The 17,817-nt window shown below is 41.6% G+C and overlaps 1 protein-coding gene across 2 annotated transcripts; it reads right to left on the minus strand.

Annotated features, from left to right (window-relative positions):
• Positions 1-7,436: 7,436 nt before the first annotated feature.
• LOC137776382 (serpin B3-like) lies at positions 7,437-14,797 on the minus strand. 2 transcript variants are annotated; one of them, XM_068562813.1, is made up of 8 exons: positions 14,697-14,797; positions 13,772-13,961; positions 13,083-13,139; positions 11,575-11,703; positions 11,143-11,260; positions 9,891-10,033; positions 9,435-9,590; positions 7,437-7,841 (listed from the first exon to the last, which is right to left on the minus strand). In XM_068562813.1, the coding sequence occupies exons 1-8, from the start codon at positions 14,795-14,797 to the stop codon at positions 7,437-7,439; spliced, it is 1,299 nt and encodes a 432-aa protein (XP_068418914.1). The 2 variants fall into 2 exon arrangements, with proteins under 2 accessions (XP_068418914.1, XP_068418915.1); XM_068562814.1 differs by lacking the exon at positions 14,697-14,797 and having other exon boundaries at positions 13,071-13,139; positions 13,772-13,936.
• Between the last annotated feature and the right edge of the window lie 3,020 nt (positions 14,798-17,817).

Consider the following 17,817-nt stretch of genomic DNA (forward strand, 5'->3'; position numbering starts at 1 on the left):
ATTATTCTGTATAACCAGGAAAATAGCTCCAATTCTCAACTTAAGAGATACTGGCGAAGTGTCTCAGCAGTAGGTGGAGAACAGGCATCATTTGCCTTCCCCTAAAGGCTGGACCGTGGCCGTGGTCCTCCCTGTGACCCCCATGCCCCTTGCAGCCAATCCCAGATGGCCAATGACTTCTAAGGTCAGTGGGAAGCTCATTTCCCTGCAGTGTAATCAGCTCTCAGTGAGAAGGACAATGGATCCAAACAGGGGCCATTTTGATGGCAGTATTCCAGTGTTTTGTACAAAGATGTATCAGAAAAATAAATTGTTTGAACTCCAGAATTATCACATTTCTCGGTTAGCCTGCTATTCATTACACCATCTTCAAATTCGTGGTCTTGAAAACAGAGTCAAATGCCTGTGAGAAAAAAGCAGGAAAAAGTGTTCTTTTGAATGCCATGGTTAAGTCTCTTATCATTGGAGCTGTATTCTCTTCGGGGGCATGGCATTCTCATAGCAGAATAATATTAAAAACAGTTGACTTTTATTGAGGGGGGTATGTATTCACTCATTTCCCTCTTTAACACCTTATTCAGGCAGATCCCTTTGTTCTCCCCATTTCACAGATGACAGAGATGGGGCCCAGAGTGGCTGAGCAGAAGCCCAGGTCTCTAAGTTAGTGAAGTGCACAGGTGAGGTATCCAGGCAGGCAGCTGGTTCAGGAAGCTGTGTGTGTGTCCACGCCCCACAGGGCAGTCTGTTGATGGACTCTGCTCTTTTAGTGACATAACTCCTTGTGTCTAAATGAAAAGAACCTGTTTCTTCTGAACTTTCAAAAGAGATAATATCCTCCAGCAAAATCTGAGGTGGTGGGAATGGGTCCCCCAAATGCTCCCCTGTGGGCCCCTCAGTCACTAGGAGGGAAGGCTGGGGTTCAGACACTCTTTTAAGGCTCCATCCAGAGACCACCAGGAGCAGAGAGTGGGGAGTGGAGTTGGGCTGGTTTCCTCGGTGGGTGTGACTCTGAGAGAGGGTCAGGTGCTCACTTTCCATTCCCTCACACTGCTCTATCCAGCTGGAATTTGGTAGAAATGGATCACTTTGAGAGGGGAAAAAAAGATGGAGAAAAGGAAGTGTTTTTCTGCAGAGGACACTGCTCCCAGTGGCATGGCTGTCAGGGGGGAGGGTTGCATTTCCAGGGTATCTGGCCCACTATCTCCGCTGCCACAGGTGTGGGATGTTTGTACCGTGGAGCAGCTTTCCAACAGAGATTATCACTCACATACAGTCAGCCCTCCATATCCATGGGTTCTGCACCCACAGAGTCAGTCAACCAGATGGAAAATATTTGGGAAAAAGTTCTGGAAAGTTCCAAAAAACAATCCTTAAATTTGCCCCACACCAGCAACTATTTTACTTTGTATTTACGACTCTTTACGTAGCCTTTACATTGTACTAGGTATTATAAGAAATCGAGAGATGATTTAAAGTGTAAAGAGAATGTATGTAGGTTATGTGCCATTTTATATAAGGTACTTGAGCATTCCTGTATTTGGGAATCCTTGGGGTGTCCTTGAATCAGTCTCCCGTCGATCCCAAGAAATGTCTGTAGTGTAAGTTTTAGCTTTTAAAAATGTATAAGTCATTGATTTTTAGGCCAGTGACAAGGTTGTGCAACTATCACCATGATCTTTTCCAGAATAATTTCATTTCTCCCCAGAGAAGCTCCCTACATAGCTCTTTCTTCCCCCTGGTTTTTGGAAACCACTAATCTACTTCTTGTTTCTATGGATTTGTTTATTCTGGATATTTCATATAAATGGGATTGCACAGAGTGTGGCCTTTTCTATCAGGCTCCTTTCACTCAGTGTAATATTCTCAAAGTTCATCCATGTTGTAGTATAAAATGGTGCATTTCTTTATATGACTCTATTATGCACCATTGTATGAAGTACCACTTTTAAAAAATCCATTCATGTGTGGATGTACATTTGGGTTTTGTGTACTCTTGTGAGTAATGCCGACATGAACTCTCATGCAGAAATTTCAGTGTTGACGTGTGTTGTAATTTCTCAAGCATTTACCTACGAGTGAAACCCTGGGTCAATGGCAAGTCTATGTTTGATTTAGAAGAACTGCCAGACTGCCTTCCCCAGAAGCTGCACCATTTATATTCCCCCCAGACTCTGATGGCAGCACGTGTGTGTGCCGTTCTGATTCTCTGCACGTCTCCAGCACTTGTTACCGTCTTTGGTCCTTTTTAACACCTGCCAGGAACAGAGTCTGTAGTCTCAGCACGTCGCTTATTCACAGGAAGATTCACCTACAACAAGGTCCCAGAAGCACAGGGGATGGAGACACGAGGTGAAGGGAAGAGGAGATCTGTGTTTCTCAACCTGAAAGATGATTCTGCCTGATCCCCCAGCCCCCAGCCCTGCTGCTCTTAGGGCTCCTCTGTCGATATGTGTGCAGTGACCCCTGAGTGATACTGTAGGCCAACGATCCCTGAGCTGGGACCGGGTGGGGCTGAGTGAGGACGTAGGATTGTGGTCCAAAAATAGAAGGAAACGGGAAGAGAAAAGATCCAGGATGAAAAAAGACAAACATGAGGAATAGGAACTTCTAGTCAAGGTTGCATCACAGACCACTGTCCCAGAGAGAGTGGAGGTCCCTGGAGCAGGAACAAGATGGGTTTCTTTGGGCTCAAAGAGAAAGGGAACTGACCCCCGTAGACAGAAGCAAGAAGCTTAGCCTGGTCTTGGAGGAAGAAATAGGGGGACAATGTAGGATAAATTGGTCTTCAAGGGAACTTTCACAAAAGAAAAGCAAATTGTCACCTCTTTCACATCTTACTGATGAGAGGTGCCCGGGAGCAACAAAGACAAAGCTCTTTTACTGATTAATCAAGACACACAAACCCACTCATAGGGCTTCTGCCTCCCCTATTTTCTACCGATTCCTATAACGTGTGAAGATTGGGATGTCAGAAGGGTAGTATTTTAGCTCGCATTTAGGCATTCTGAATTAAGAATATACATAAATTAAGGCAAGGTGACAGTGGGAGTAATGACAATTTTTCAGTAATAACATAACTTCTTCTTCTCTTTCACTGTTGTCTAGATTGGGTTCCTTTGGAGACTCAACCAGAAGAGCACCTCAAAAACTACTGAAACTAAGTATGCTTTTTCCACCCATGTGTTTACACATGACATATTCTTTTCTGCTGTGGCTGATACTTAATCAGGCACAAGAAATTCGGACTACCATATGACCCAGCAATCCCACTACTGGGCTATATGCTGAGAAAACCATAATTCAAAAAGAGTCATGTACCACAATGTTCACTGCAGCTCTATATACAAGAGCCAGGACATGGGAGCAAACTAAGTGTCCATCGACAGATGAATGGATAAAGAAGATGTGGCACATATACAGAACGGACTATTACTCAGACATAAAAAGGAATGAAACTGAGTTTATTTGGAGTGAGCTGGATGGACCTAGAGTCTGTCATACAGAGTGAAGTAAGTCAAAGAGAAAAACAAATACCGTATGCATACGCATATGTATAGAACCTAGAAAAATGGTACTGATGAACCTAGTGGTAGGCCAGGAATAAAGATGCAGACATTGAGAACGGACTTGAGGACACAGGGGGCGAAGGGGAGGCTGCGACATGGTGAGAGAGTAGCATTGACATATATACACGACCAAATGTAAAATAGAAAGGTAGTGGGAAGCAGCAGCATAGCACAGGAAGATCAGCTCGGTGCTTTGTGATGACCTAGAGGGGTGGGACAGGGAGGGTGGGAGGGAGGCCCAAGAGGGAGGGGATATGGGGATATATGTATAGATATGGCTGATTCACTTTGTTGTACAGCAGAAACTAACACAATATTGTAAAGCAAATATACTCCAATAAAGATATATATAAAAAAAAGAAATACCAAAAAACTGGAAAGTTTACTGGGTTATAGAGCTTTAAGATATTTTGGATAAAAGCCATGAAGAAAACCTATGAAATTTCATGCCGATATGGTTTGTATTATTCAACTAATATAAAAAATCCGTTTCATCACTCCCATCATAAATATTTTCTCCTATGGAAGTGACTCCTCATTTATTTCATCTCTAAAAATGTTTAATGACTCAACCTGCTATTAACAAAGTTCAAGATTCTATGTCAGATGCAGAACCAATGAGTGTTTAGCAGTATCCATATTTATCTTAAGTGAAAAAGCACAGAGAAATTATGCTGCGGTTCATCTCATCAAGATACGGTATTTCAATAAAATATTAGATTTCGTGTCTAATAATTATTCATTAAATTTTTGTATTTTTTTCTAGGTATTTCCCATGATCGTATTGCTCCGTTTCAAAGGTCTCTTTTGTATTGAGATGTAACTACTCTCACTCATAGTATAAAATTGTCATATAAGTGGAATTATATAACATGTACATTGTCTGTTCAGCTTCTTTTTTGCACAGCATAGTGTGTGGTAGTTTTATCCATGTTGCTGCAGAAATCAGTAGTTTCTTCCTGTTTACCTCTAAGTGCAATTCTTTTGTTTGTAAATGTTCACCAGCTGTTAAAAATTTGAGGTCTTGCCAGCGTTTTGGTTGTTAAAATAAGGCTTCAATGAACATTTGCATACTAGTCCTTTTGTGGCGAATGTATTTACATGCCTTGGGTAAAATCAAGGTGTGGAATAACTGGATCATAATTACTGGATCAGTATACGTTTAACTTTGTAAGAAAGTACTGATGCATGTCTCTTTGTACACTTGAGGAAGACTTTCTCTAGAATTGCATTGCTCAGCCATGAAGATTTACAATTTTCTGGAGGGACATCACACACATGGCAGTGTAGGAGACCCCAGCCTCCACTCCCCCTCAGAAGTCAACAATGAGACAGGTCTCCTTGAACAAAAACAGCTCACAAAGAAGAAATGGTAATGTGATAGAGGTGTCAGCCCAAGCTGTGGTGGTGGCCATTTTGCAGAAAATAAGTGTGTCAAATCCACACGTTGTACACCTTCAACTCACTCAATGTTATGGGTCCATTATATCTCAATAAAGATGGAACAAATAAAATTGCATGACCGTTTTCTGAAGTGGTTGCAGCTTTTGGGTCCGAACCAGTGGTGTAGGAGAGCTCTGGTTGATCTACACTCTCTCCACACGGGGTTTGACCAGTCTTTGTGTTTTAACTTTGGCCACTCCAATGGGGACGAGGTGGTATCTTGTGGGGAGGTATTTTGTATTTACATGTATTTCTTTATTACACTTCTATTATATTTATTTTTATTTTTAAAACCACATAACATGTTGATTTTTACTACTTTCCATTCAAAAATAACTTTATTGATGTAAGATTGATATAGAAAGTGCCGTACATATTTAATGTATGCAACTTCATGAGTTTTGAGATGTGTATACATATGTGAAACCATCATACTAATCTATGTATTAAGTATATCCATCACCTCCACAAGATTTTTCCTGCCCTAAGAAAAGTTATGTTTTAGGAAATAACAATTGTCAATACTTGTCCTTTATATTTTGGTGTATTTCAGGGTCATATCTTGGCATTCCTTTCTTCTCACTTTATTCTCTCCCAGTATGATCCCATCTTTGCCTTTAGCTACAATTACCGTATTTCTCTCAGTATCTCTAAAATTTATATCATCTCTATTACTTACCAGTTCATATCCCAGTTCTGAGTTCTAGACTCTTAAATTCTTGACATGGGTTACAGAGCATTTCATGTTTTGGTAACAGCTCACCTCTTCAACCTCATCATGCTCTACAATTTTGAATTTTCATGTATGATAATGTATTTCTAAATTACCTTTTCTACGTGTGGTGGGTCACTTGCACTTTGTTGAAAAGAAGAAGCAAGGAAAAGTAACAAATGACAAAAATGACAAGAAAATGGGAGAAAATACTTGCACACGAAGCAACTGACAAAGGATTAATCTGCAAAATATACAAGCAGCTCATTCAGCTCAATATCAAAAATCAAACGACCCAATCCAAAAATGGGCAGAAGACCTAAGTAGTCATTTCTCCAAAGAAGATATGCAGATTGCCAACAAACACATGAAAGAATGCTCAGCATCACTAATCATTAGAGAAATGCAAATCAAAACTACAATGAGGCATCACCTCACACCAGTCAGAATGGTCATCATCAAAAAAATCTACAAACAATAAATGCTGGAGAGGGTGTGGAGAAAAGGAAACTCTGTTGCACTTGTGGTGGGAATGTAAGTTGATACAGCCACCTTGGAGAAGAGTACGGAGGTTGCTAAAAAAACTAAAAATGGAACTACCATATGACCCAGCAATCCCATTACTGGGCATATACCCTGAGAAAACCATAATTCAAAAAGAGTCATGTACCACAATTTTCACTGCAGCACTATTTACAATAGCCAGGACAAGGAAGCAACCTAAGTGTCCATCGACAGATGAATGGATAAAGATGTGGCACATATATACAATGGAATATTACTCAGCCATAAAAAGAAACAAAATTGAGGTACTTGTAGTGAGGTGGATGGACCTAGAGTCTGTCATACAGGGTGAAGTAAGTCAGAAAGAGAAAAACAAATATGCTAACACGTATATATGGAATCTTAAAAAAAAAAAGGTTCTGACGAACCTAGGGGCAGGACAGGAATAAAGACACAGACGTAGAGAATGGAGTTGAGGACACAGGGCGGGGGAAGGGTAAGCTGGGACGAAGTCAGAGAGTGGCATTGACATATATACACTACCAAATGTGAAATAGATAGCTAGTGGCAAGCAGCTGCGTACATAACACAGGGAGATCAGCTCGGTGCTCTGTGACCACCTAGAGGGGTGGGATCGGGAGAGTGGGAGGGAGATGCAAGAGGGAGGGGATATATGTATACATATAGCTGATTCACTTTGATTTTCTTTGTTATACAGCAGAAACTAAAACAACACTGTCAAGCAATTATATTCCAATAAAGATGTTAAAAAAAAGAATGACAAGAATAAGTCATTGTTTTATTGAAAATGTATTTCACAAAATCAAAAAATTTAGACATGTAAGGGTCCCATATATCACCTAAATTCAAATAAATGTGTCTAAGTGAATAGTTTTGAATAGTAGATATAATTTCTGAAATAGGAGGTATGATATTTCACACTTTGTAGAATATAGAGTGTTGAAATAACCTTTCAGAATATACTGAACATCTTGTCCGAAGAGGAGGTACCATGGGGAGACAGAGTAGGTTTACATGGGTTTGTAGAAAGAGAGAGACAGACAGACATGGTATTTCAACCAACACATTCTGAGTGATGACTATGAGTTTGGAAAGGAAAATGAATCAAAGAGAACCTGTTACTTCCAGCAATCAAGGTTCGGGAAGAGCTCTGTGAATGTCCCCCGAGTGTAGCCGCTGGCTAATCACATCTAAGGGGAAGAGACTCTGCCGTAGAAGAGGACGCTGTTGGTCTTGTTGTGCTTGATGAAGAACAGGAAAGGGTGGTCACAATGGAATCTGTCTGGAATTCTAACTGAGTAACCAACAGTTTCTACTCCAGTCGCAGCTGCGGCCTCCGTGCCCTCCTCATTCACCTCCACGAAGGACTTGTGGATGACTTTCGACACCACCAGATCTCGTGTCCCGGTCATGCCTGAGAAGTCGGCTTTCCCCTCACTGAAGGCGTCCACCATCCCCAGTGCTCCCAGCGTGGTCTTGAGGTCATAGCTCTCCTCCACTTTGAACCGAGGTAGGTGTAAATTCACTTGTCTCTCCCTCATATTCTGTGGGCTCGTCCACTCTATTAACTTCTCAGCAGTGAGTTGATCTTCAAGCTATAACAATGGAAAAAGGAAAAACTGGCACGATTGTCAGTGGACATGGAGCCCCCCTTAACATTGGATTGAAACGTGGAAATCCTTTAACAGTAAACATAAATACAGGAGATTCAGTTGATATGGTTTTATCTGAGGAGGTAAAAATAACAGAGTCCTGAATATATATTATATAATCAAAAAAATGTTCTTATATTTTCATGACTTTGCTATTTTTATGTATATATGTACACATTAATAATATATGCATATGTATAGATATCTATACAAATGTATATATGTATAATATATATGCACACATATATGCAACAGAATGGTGAAATAAAATTAGCTGTAGAAGATGAGCCATCCACTTCTTAGGCTTGTTCTCTATTTCGTGCTTCACTTTCCAGTAACCTCTTGTCAATGTTCTTTCGTCCATAAGTGTTTACATAGTGCATTTACAGCGTATAGCCTACTTTTATTCCTTTTTCTTGCCTCATGTATTTGTACACTTTTCCTGTATGGATATATATTTCTCTAATCACGTTTACATTGTTACATAATACGATCATTAAATTGATATTCAGTATATATATCTTTACTTAATATCTTTTAAGCATTCACTGCATGTCAGTCCCTAACCTAACCGAAGGTAATGCAAACATATACCATTTTTCCTCATTTAAAATTTTTCATTATTTTGAGCCACTTCTGTCCAAAAGCTTTCCCCCTGTTTAGACTTGTTGTTATAGGATAAAATCCTAGCACTGAGATTCCCTATGTCATTGATAATGGGGAATTTAGAGCTGAAGCCGAAATATTCTGATGACTCTTCACGTTTATTGCCATGTTGCTTTCCCTAAGAATTTCCAGTTTCCAGTGTTACGAGATGTGTATTTTGAGTGTGGCAAGTTTACTGCCGCTTCTGCATCATCATCGACTATTACAGTAATTGCTTATGGCCTTTTATGGAATGTCCTTTTATGCCAGATATTGTTATTGATATTTTTACATATTAACTTTATTATAACAATGCTAACAGGAAAATTCTATAATCACCCCCTTTTTTGAAATCTTACCAATGAGGCTCCGAATGAGCCTTTGGTCCATTTTGAGCACTTAGGGACCAAATACTTCAAAATTGAAAAGTGGGCATCAAGATACTCTATTTGTCCACGGTCTACAGAAGCACTGTGAATTAGTGGGCAATATGTAACCACTTTGTTTTTTTAATTTCCTTATTTTACTTGTGAGTGAATTTGCAAATATTTCTATGTGTCACCTATGTATGAGTGTTAATTTCCTTGTCTTCAAATGAGTGGACTGGAATATATCAGAGGTTCTTATGGTTGCAAAATAGTTCTGTGTGTATCTAGGGATAGTTTTTTTGTGAACTGACATTCCATAGTTTCATCAGAATATTAATGTGACCTGTGAGGTACAGATACACTATTCGTATCATACTGTGATCCCTAACGTATTGATTTTATTTTTTTGTTGTTTGCTTGAGCTCTGCCAGCCACTAGCACCAGTGTATGAGCAGCCCGTACGAGCAGTGTCTCACTAGGAATTTAAGCAATAGTAGGCAGCATTGGAGGTACCAGCTTTTACCTTCTGCAGACCATCTACTTCATTGGGCAGCAGCACCATCATGCTTAGCTCTTGGCCTTTGTACGGTATTTCCAGGATCTTGACTTGCATGTCCTCCAGTGACGTGAAATTGAAATCATCGATTTTTTTCATCATCTGCACAGATTTGCTTGTATCCTGCAATAAATTCATGTGGCAAAAAATGCTAAGTGAGCATAAGTCAAAAAGAAAGATAATATCATTGTAATACCAAACACACCCTCCTTCTAAGAGATGATCTCGGAAATCTGTGAATTAGAGACAAGAGTTTCTTCAAGGACTCCCAACGAAATAAAGTTAAAAAAAAAAAGACAAGAAAATAAGCCTTGACAAATTCTATCTTCTACCCGCAGCAGCTATATATTAATCACTAGGTATTTAAATTTCACACTGAATGTGTAGCTATGTTATATTATATACATAATTTATAGACAATACCTTGTTCAGCCAAAATTTTTCCTCCCCAGTGTTTTCTTTCTTAAATTTCTGGCACCACTGCCCTTTGAAATAGACCGCGTTCACCAAAACCAGAACAGTCATGCTACCAAGAGAGTCTTTGGGAAAGAGATCCTTGATTTTTTCTGCAAAGAAAGAAAATCAAAGGTTTGTCATGAAAGGCACAAGTGGTTTGTCTGGAAGATGCTTTGAGAGTTACAACTGATGATTAAATATTCACACAAATCACCACATTAGGGACTCTGTGCCCGATTGTTCACAAGGTGAAGCTCTCCTCATGGCGCCAGCCTGATGGAGTCGCCCTCATGCAGACCCCCCTTCTTCTGACTGGGAACGTGTTTGGTCTCTGTGGTGACATCAGTCATCTCACACTGAATTCTGATGAACTGATGTCAGCTGATCTTTCCACTGGTCAGTTTTCCCCCTCCCTCCCTACCAAACTCCCTGTCCCCTCAATAACCCCCACCCTCCCTTGTTTCCTCCATCCTTCCTTCTATTCTTTTCTTCTTCACTTTTTTCTTTGCTTTCTATTTTTTCAAACTTGAACTCACTACTCAGAGGAAATGGGCTTGAATGTTCTTTAGGACAAATGACATGAACGCTAAAATCGAAAACATGTACTCAGACACCATTTCCCGAGGTGATTTTGTCTTCATTGGCCAGGTTGAGTTGCTGTAGGTTTGGCCTGTATTTAGGATGGGAGGTAGGATATGGTGCACGGAATGGAGACATCATCCAGCCGCCTTCCGTGGTTGGGGAGGACAGCTGTGACCATCCCTGTAAGATGCGGGGATGGGGAAGTGGTCAGGCTGCTCCTGCTGCAGATGGCAAGAAGGGTGGTTTGCAGGAGAGCGGCTCGTTTCCCAGTTAACAAAGGATAAGGGAACCCTGTTAATATTATCTCTTAGGGATCATAATCCAGACGTTCAGCCTCGAATTTAAAGAAAACATGCGAATCAACATGAAGCTTGAGCAGAGAGTTGGGATCCATAGAGATACTGTCACCCACAGACTCAGCTGAGTTTCCACGTAGCTGGTCCTGGGATCCCTCCTGGGCTCCCCTTGTTTCTCTCCACACTGACATGGACCATTCCACCCTCTGCAGTGCCCTCCTCCATCTTCTGTAATCTCATCTCACCCTGGCTCCTGGCACCCCATGCAGGGGCCAGCACAGCGTTCACACACAGCAGGGACTCTACAGTGATTTTTAAGGAGTGACTCTCTCATAACCTACCATTAGTTTGGCTTTCCACCCAGGAATTAATCATCTTCCGACTTTCTTCTGCAGCATTGTCAAAATCAGCAGATTCCACACTGGCTAGGTAAAATTTCTTAACATTATCCATGTATGCCTATGGCATGGGCAGGAAGAAAGGAGGGATTAAGGGTAAGTTGTCAGTAACCGTCTAGGTATTCCCAGATTAAACTGTGTTCAGTGATGACCAAAGAGAGTACCTGAAACGATCCTTACGCCCACTTCCCCGGTGGGTTGTCAGGCTCTGGGACACTCCAGTAGGGGGCGTCGTGGTCCAGGAGCTGAATGCCCCTGGGGCAAATGCTCCCCATGTGGGTCAGCCAGGCTCCTCTGCCTCCCCCTCCCCCCTTAGGAGATGGGATCAGAGGACCCAGGATGCAGACCAAAGGTGTGACAGGTCATGAAACTTACCTGCAGAAACAGAAAAGTCTTTTTTCCATAGAGCCTGTTGGCTATGTTCAGCTCATAGGCGTCAGTGGATTTCTTTAAGTCAGTCAGAAAGTTTTGAAATTGATGATGAATATATCCTGGCTTTTCAACCTTCAAACACCAGAAAGTGAGCTCATTGGATTCTCATTGTACGTAAATACTACAACCCCATAGGTCTGTGAGCTCCGGACCTAGAGTTTGGTATCCCCACGGACGACATTGGTTGCTATCTCCCCATATATGGTGTATTTTACCGGAAGTACCCTTCATAATCCTTCCATTCAATCTTCCAGGTAATTCTTCCTTCCTGCTCTAACACACTCCAGTCTTTTCTCTTTTGAACTAGAGATGCAGCACCATTCCACTATTGGATTGTGTTTTAATTGTCTCAAATGTTTTGGGACCAGCTAAAACTTAAACTCCTTTGAGCTAGAACCATAGTGCATCTCTAACAGTCATCAACTGCATGAGAACATGAAATTTGTATACTGCCCTATGTTATGGCATGAAGCCCTGTTTTACTCCTTGGAGGGATTACTTTCTAAGACCCCTTGATTGTGCTCTTTGGCTGTTCATTATGCCAGTCACTCTGAAGTAGGAGCAGTGTGTCTCTGGTACACTGCTAACAGCTGTACATCAGCATCTCTAAGTCTTTAGTTCAATTGACATGAAAACAAGAGAGTTCAGAGAACTAAGAAACTTCTCCAAGGAGACAGAGCCAATTTTTCAACTCACGCTTATCTCACCCAGAACCTTCCCCTTGCTAAGGAAGAGTTTTGGACTATTTAGGCTACCAACCATAATTCTCACTCAATCATTTTCCAAAACATAGTTGATCATATGCTTATTGCTCTTACTCTAATTTAGGGGTTAATTAAAATTATATAATTTTAGCAACATATTGTGATTACTATAGTTATTATTATTCTATAATAACAATACATAACGTTTATGGGGGTTTCTGTCATCCAGGCACTGTTGTCCTGTTTCACATGTAGTTGCATGTCTTGCAGCAGACTCTTTATTGCTCCTAGTTAATTTGGATGAAGTCAAATTGTGGCTCAGAGCAGTTGTATTTTGCCACGTTCCCCATTCCTGAACAGAAGAGCACAGTTTGAAGCTCCTGAGTTCCCTGGCGGCCTAGTGGTTAGGATTCCGGGCTTTCATTGCCATGGCCCGGGTTCAAGCCCTGGCCGGGGAAGTGAGATCCTGCCAGCTGCGTGGCATGGCACAAAAACCATTCTTCAGTTTGAAGCTCCTTTGGGTTTCAGAACCCTTGCTCTTAAGAACATGCTACTCTCCTTTCAAGAAAACAAATATATAAAATAAATAAGTACATAATATGATATGAGAAACAACTCTGTCCAATCTATTTTGCTTAAGATGTCCCCTAAAAATTGGCCTTTTCCTGTTTATCTGAAATTCCCAGTTTAAACTCTGAACCTCTTGGACATGTGATCTCCTTCTAGATTCAATGCTCTGTGACTCACGGGATCAACTGTAGTTCCTTTTCTTTTGTTCTCTGCGATTTCATTAAAGTGCAGGACCTGGAGGAGACAGAGAGTGGGACAAGGAAACTTTAGAGATCTATGTACCCCAGAGTAAATAAAAAAGAAAGAAAACAAGGAAAGAAGGAAGAAAGAAAGAAGGAAGGAAAGAAAGAATGCAAACAAACAAGTAAAACAAAATGCCAAATCAAAAAAAAAAAAAACCCAAAAAGAAAGAAAGAAAAAGAACAAAGAAATGTTCCATGCAAGCATTTGCTCCTTGAAAAACACAACCTGCGTGTGAAAAGCACAAAGCTGGTTAATCACCAGCCAGTTCAAAGAATCCTGATTCATTCTTCATCTACTGCTGAGGAAACATGTATAGATGACTCCCATGGATTTTAGACAATGCACCACTTCTACCTGAACTCTACCATTTAAAGCCTCACCTGTGGTCACTGGGCAGTTGTAGGGTTAATCCAAGCTCCCAAAGGAAGTCTCGGCACAGGGAAGAGATGGGGCGGATCACTGGGGGGAGAGCATATGCTCCCACAGCTCTGTGCCCGCCCAGTCATGGGGAGTTTGTAGCTTCCTGTGCTACCCCTGGGGACAGCCAGATCTGTGATCATCTGCACAGAAGCCGACAGAGAAACCATGACAAATTGGTAAATGTAAAGGAAGCTGCGACCTACCTTCTGGATTTCTGATGCCGTGTGTTCTCGGGCCCCCAAGGAAGTCATGGCTAAGGCTGACATGATACTCAAAGGGGAAAAGAAGATATTTTCCTTCTCTGATTGTCTGATCTGTTGGAACAGGTCGACTGCAAAGTGGATGATTGCTTCACCGAGTGAACTCATGGTGGCTTGATGTGGTCTGGAACTCCTGGAGAAGCATCAAATTTATTTTATAATGAGTTTTTTGAAGGGAAGGTTAGTCTGTAATAAAATTTTCATAAGAAATGCCTTATATGTGGGTTGTGGGATTCTGAAAACTATAGCTTCCTTCCTTTTACTTTTAAAGCTTTTTTCAATGTACATGTATATACTTCATAATTAGAAGACTATGGAAATAGTATTTAAAGAAAACTTTTGTGGGGACTTCCCTGGCAGCGTGGTTAAGACTCTGCACTTCCCATGCAGGATGGCGCAGGTTTGATCCCTGGTCAAGGAACTAAGATCCCACATGCCGTGTGGTGCGGCAAAAAAAAAAAAAAAAAGGAGAAGAAAACTTTTGTGAAAACTAATAGAATATCTTTTCTTCCTTACTGGCTGTACTAAGACTGGGTAGAAAATGCATTATAACAGATCCAAGGCAAAGATTGATGTGTAACATCCCACCATCTCTCATGAGGCGCCTCTATGCCTTTTTCTTGAGGGATCTGTGGGTACTGGACATCCTACCCCCCAATCACACTTCCTCTTAAGGGAGCATTTGGTTTTTGGAAATAAATAAATTACCTAAAGATTAAAGGAGATGAAAAATTGTTTTACTTTTGCCCACGCTAAAGAATAAAATACCATCAGACAAAACAAATTAGATAAATGATGTAACACACATCATTGTTATTATTTTCAGGAAGGATTCATGTAGTTAAGCAGAGCTGCTGGAAGCACTTACCTGTGAGCCTGGAGGAAGCAGAGGTGGGCAGACAGCCTGTGAGCTGATGCGCCGTGAATGGTCAGGTCTGGACTATATAACTCTGTCTTGCTGCCTCCCATCCCTCACAACAACTGGTATTTCAAGTAAAGCAGCTTCTGATTTCTTCACCAGGCTACCCATCACCTGCATGAGCATGAATTCTCTATGAGTAAAGGCAAGATTATTGTTCTATTCTCGTACGTCCTTTTCACCTGCAGAAGAAATTGTGACCTGCGATCACTGGCTCATATGAAATGCATGTAGGTGCCTTTCCAACACCAGGGAGAATAAAGTTAAATTGTAACTTCTTCCCATGCCCTGAGCTACTGTGCCCAAGCAGAAATAACCCTTAAAATATCTTTCCTGTCTTACATGTTGAATTGTCTTTAAGACCACTTCTAACACCAACAATGAAAAAGCTTATATTTTCTATTTTATGTTCTGAAAGGGCTTCTCCAACCTGACCATTTCCTTCAGAATTATTCTGTATAACCAGGAAAATAGCTCCAATTCTCAACTTAAGAGATACTGGCGAAGTGTCTCAGCAGTAGGTGGAGAACAGGCATCATTTGCCTTCCCCTAAAGGCTGGACCGTGGCCGTGGTCCTCCCTGTGACCCCCATGCCCCTTGCAGCCAATCCCAGATGGCCAATGACTTCTAAGGTCAGTGGGAAGCTCATTTCCCTGCAGTGTAATCAGCTCTCAGTGAGAAGGACAATGGATCCAAACAGGGGCCATTTTGATGGCAGTATTCCAGTGTTTTGTACAAAGATGTATCAGAAAAATAAATTGTTTGAACTCCAGAATTATCACATTTCTCGGTTAGCCTGCTATTCATTACACCATCTTCAAATTCGTGGTCTTGAAAACAGAGTCAAATGCCTGTGAGAAAAAAGCAGGAAAAAGTGTTCTTTTGAATGCCATGGTTAAGTCTCTTATCATTGGAGCTGTATTCTCTTCGGGGGCATGGCATTCTCATAGCAGAATAATATTAAAAACAGTTGACTTTTATTGAGGGGGGTATGTATTCACTCATTTCCCTCTTTAACACCTTATTCAGGCAGATCCCTTTGTTCTCCCCATTTCACAGATGACAGAGATGGGGCCCAGAGTGGCTGAGCAGAAGCCCAGGTCTCTAAGTTAGTGAAGTGCACAGGTGAGGTATCCAGGCAGGCAGCTGGTTCAGGAAGCTGTGTGTGTCCACGCCCCACAGGGCAGTCTGTTGATGGACTCTGCTCTTTTAGTGACATAACTCCTTGTGTCTAAATGAAAAGAACCTGTTTCTTCTGAACTTTCAAAAGAGATAATATCCTCCAGCAAAATCTGAGGTGGTGGGAATGGGTCCCCCAAATGCTCCCCTGTGGGCCCCTCAGTCACTAGGAGGGAAGGCTGGGGTTCAGACACTCTTTTAAGGCTCCATCCAGAGACCACCAGGAGCAGAGAGTGGGGAGTGGAGTTGGGCTGGTTTCCTCGGTGGGTGTGACTCTGAGAGAGGGTCAGGTGCTCACTTTCCATTCCCTCACACTGCTCTATCCAGCTGGAATTTGGTAGAAATGGATCACTTTGAGAGGGGAAAAAAAGATGGAGAAAAGGAAGTGTTTTTCTGCAGAGGACACTGCTCCCAGTGGCATGGCTGTCAGGGGGGAGGGTTGCATTTCCAGGGTATCTGGCCCACTATCTCCGCTGCCACAGGTGTGGGATGTTTGTACCGTGGAGCAGCTTTCCAACAGAGATTATCACTCACATACAGTCAGCCCTCCATATCCATGGGTTCTGCACCCACAGAGTCAGTCAACCAGATGGAAAATATTTGGGAAAAAGTTCTGGAAAGTTCCAAAAAACAATCCTTAAATTTGCCCCACACCAGCAACTATTTTACTTTGTATTTACGACTCTTTACGTAGCCTTTACATTGTACTAGGTATTATAAGAAATCGAGAGATGATTTAAAGTGTAAAGAGAATGTATGTAGGTTATGTGCCATTTTATATAAGGTACTTGAGCATTCCTGTATTTGGGAATCCTTGGGGTGTCCTTGAATCAGTCTCCCGTCGATCCCAAGAAATGTCTGTAGTGTAAGTTTTAGCTTTTAAAAATGTATAAGTCATTGATTTTTAGGCCAGTGACAAGGTTGTGCAACTATCACCATGATCTTTTCCAGAATAATTTCATTTCTCCCCAGAGAAGCTCCCTACATAGCTCTTTCTTCCCCCTGGTTTTTGGAAACCACTAATCTACTTCTTGTTTCTATGGATTTGTTTATTCTGGATATTTCATATAAATGGGATTGCACAGAGTGTGGCCTTTTCTATCAGGCTCCTTTCACTCAGTGTAATATTCTCAAAGTTCATCCATGTTGTAGTATAAAATGGTGCATTTCTTTATATGACTCTATTATGCACCATTGTATGAAGTACCACTTTTAAAAAATCCATTCATGTGTGGATGTACATTTGGGTTTTGTGTACTCTTGTGAGTAATGCCGACATGAACTCTCATGCAGAAATTTCAGTGTTGACGTGTGTTGTAATTTCTCAAGCACTTACCTACGAGTGAAACCCTGGGTCAATGGCAAGTCTATGTTTGATTTAGAAGAACTGCCAGACTGCCTTCCCCAGAAGCTGCACCATTTATATTCCCCCCAGACTCTGATGGCAGCACGTGTGTGTGCCGTTCTGATTCTCTGCACGTCTCCAGCACTTGTTACCGTCTTTGGTCCTTTTTAACACCTGCCAGGAACAGAGTCTGTAGTCTCAGCACGTCGCTTATTCACAGGAAGATTCACCTACAACAAGGTCCCAGAAGCACAGGGGATGGAGACACGAGGTGAAGGGAAGAGGAGATCTGTGTTTCTCAACCTGAAAGATGATTCTGCCTGATCCCCCAGCCCCCAGCCCTGCTGCTCTTAGGGCTCCTCTGTCGATATGTGTGCAGTGACCCCTGAGTGATACTGTAGGCCAACGATCCCTGAGCTGGGACCGGGTGGGGCTGAGTGAGGATGTACACTGTTGGCGTTTGATGAAGGAATTAAGTCCCCAAATAGAGGGAAATAAGACAAGACCCAAGATGAAAAATGACAAACACGAGGAATAGGAACTTCT

The sequence above is a fragment of the Eschrichtius robustus genome, chromosome 14, assembly GCF_028021215.1.
Source record: "Eschrichtius robustus isolate mEscRob2 chromosome 14, mEscRob2.pri, whole genome shotgun sequence".
Taxonomy (NCBI): domain Eukaryota; kingdom Metazoa; phylum Chordata; class Mammalia; order Artiodactyla; family Eschrichtiidae; genus Eschrichtius; species Eschrichtius robustus.

Bases quoted from the DNA above. Each gene is read 5' to 3' on its own strand.
- LOC137776382 (XM_068562813.1), bottom strand. From the start codon at position 14,797: ATGGGAGGCAGCAAGACAGAGTTATATAGTCCAGACCTGACCATTCAC. The intron at 13,962-14,696 runs GTAAGTGCTTCC...ATGCTTCTCCAG, and splicing joins TGCTTCCTCCAGGCTCACAG to GAGTTCCAGACCACATCAAG. The intron at 7,842-9,434 runs GTAAAAGCTGGT...CCATTGTTATAG, and splicing joins AAGTAGATGGTCTGCAGAAG to CTTGAAGATCAACTCACTGC.